We start from the raw sequence: 661 nt of genomic DNA on the forward strand, positions 1-661 counted from the left end.
CGCGCCAGGCTCGGCGGCGCCGTTGAGCTGCGCGGGCTCCGGCTCCCGCGGGGCGCCAGGCTCCGGGCCGAGCTCGCCGTCGGCGGGGCTCACGGTCAGAGCGTCCTCCGCCAGACTGAGCAGCACCCGCTGCCACCTCTCGGCTCCAGTCCCCGAGCCAGCCCCGGAGCGCAGTTCCAGCAGCCCGGTGCGCGGGGAGCGCCTGCCTGACGCCATCTTCGCCTCCAAGCCCCCGGGCCGCTGAGCTCGCCTAGCCCCGCAGTGCCCGGTCCGCTCCGACCGAGCGCCTAGGGCAGAGGGCAGCGGGGGCCCGGCTGGGCCAGCCGCCACCCTACCCCCGGCCGCTGGGGGTGGAGCCTCGGGGGCGGGGCTGCCCAGGGGGTGTGGCTAGTGGCGAGGGGCGGGGCCGCAGGCTAGCTAGTTGGAGGACTAGGGCTGCGCCCTAGATCTAAAGGATGCGGTGTGGGACTACTTCGGGGTTGCGATCGTAAGGGTGCAGGGTGGGTAGGAGTCAATAGGTAAGAAGAGAAGCAGATCTCTCTCCCAGAGTAGAGGGGCGGGGCTGCATGGGGGCGGAGCTCCGTGTCTGGAGCAGGATCCTGTGACCGAGACTCTGTGCTGGGCAAGAACTTCGAGGGCCAGGACCGTAGCTCTCCGACGT

At 71.6% G+C, this 661-nt stretch overlaps 1 protein-coding gene across 1 annotated transcript in view; it reads right to left on the reverse strand.

Annotated features, from left to right (window-relative positions):
- Nucleotides 1-357, reverse strand: part of SNTA1 (syntrophin alpha 1) — a 28,274-nt gene extending 27,917 nt beyond the window's left edge. Inside the window, exon 1 of the mRNA XM_029918216.1 lies at nucleotides 2-357. Within this exon, the coding sequence (XP_029774076.1) occupies nucleotides 2-216 (215 nt within the window). The 5' untranslated portion in view covers nucleotides 217-357. The remainder of the gene's footprint in view (nucleotide 1) is intronic.
- Nucleotides 358-661: the final 304 nt, after the last annotated feature.

The sequence above is a fragment of the Suricata suricatta genome, chromosome 12, assembly GCF_006229205.1.
Source record: "Suricata suricatta isolate VVHF042 chromosome 12, meerkat_22Aug2017_6uvM2_HiC, whole genome shotgun sequence".
Lineage (NCBI taxonomy): Eukaryota > Metazoa > Chordata > Mammalia > Carnivora > Herpestidae > Suricata > Suricata suricatta.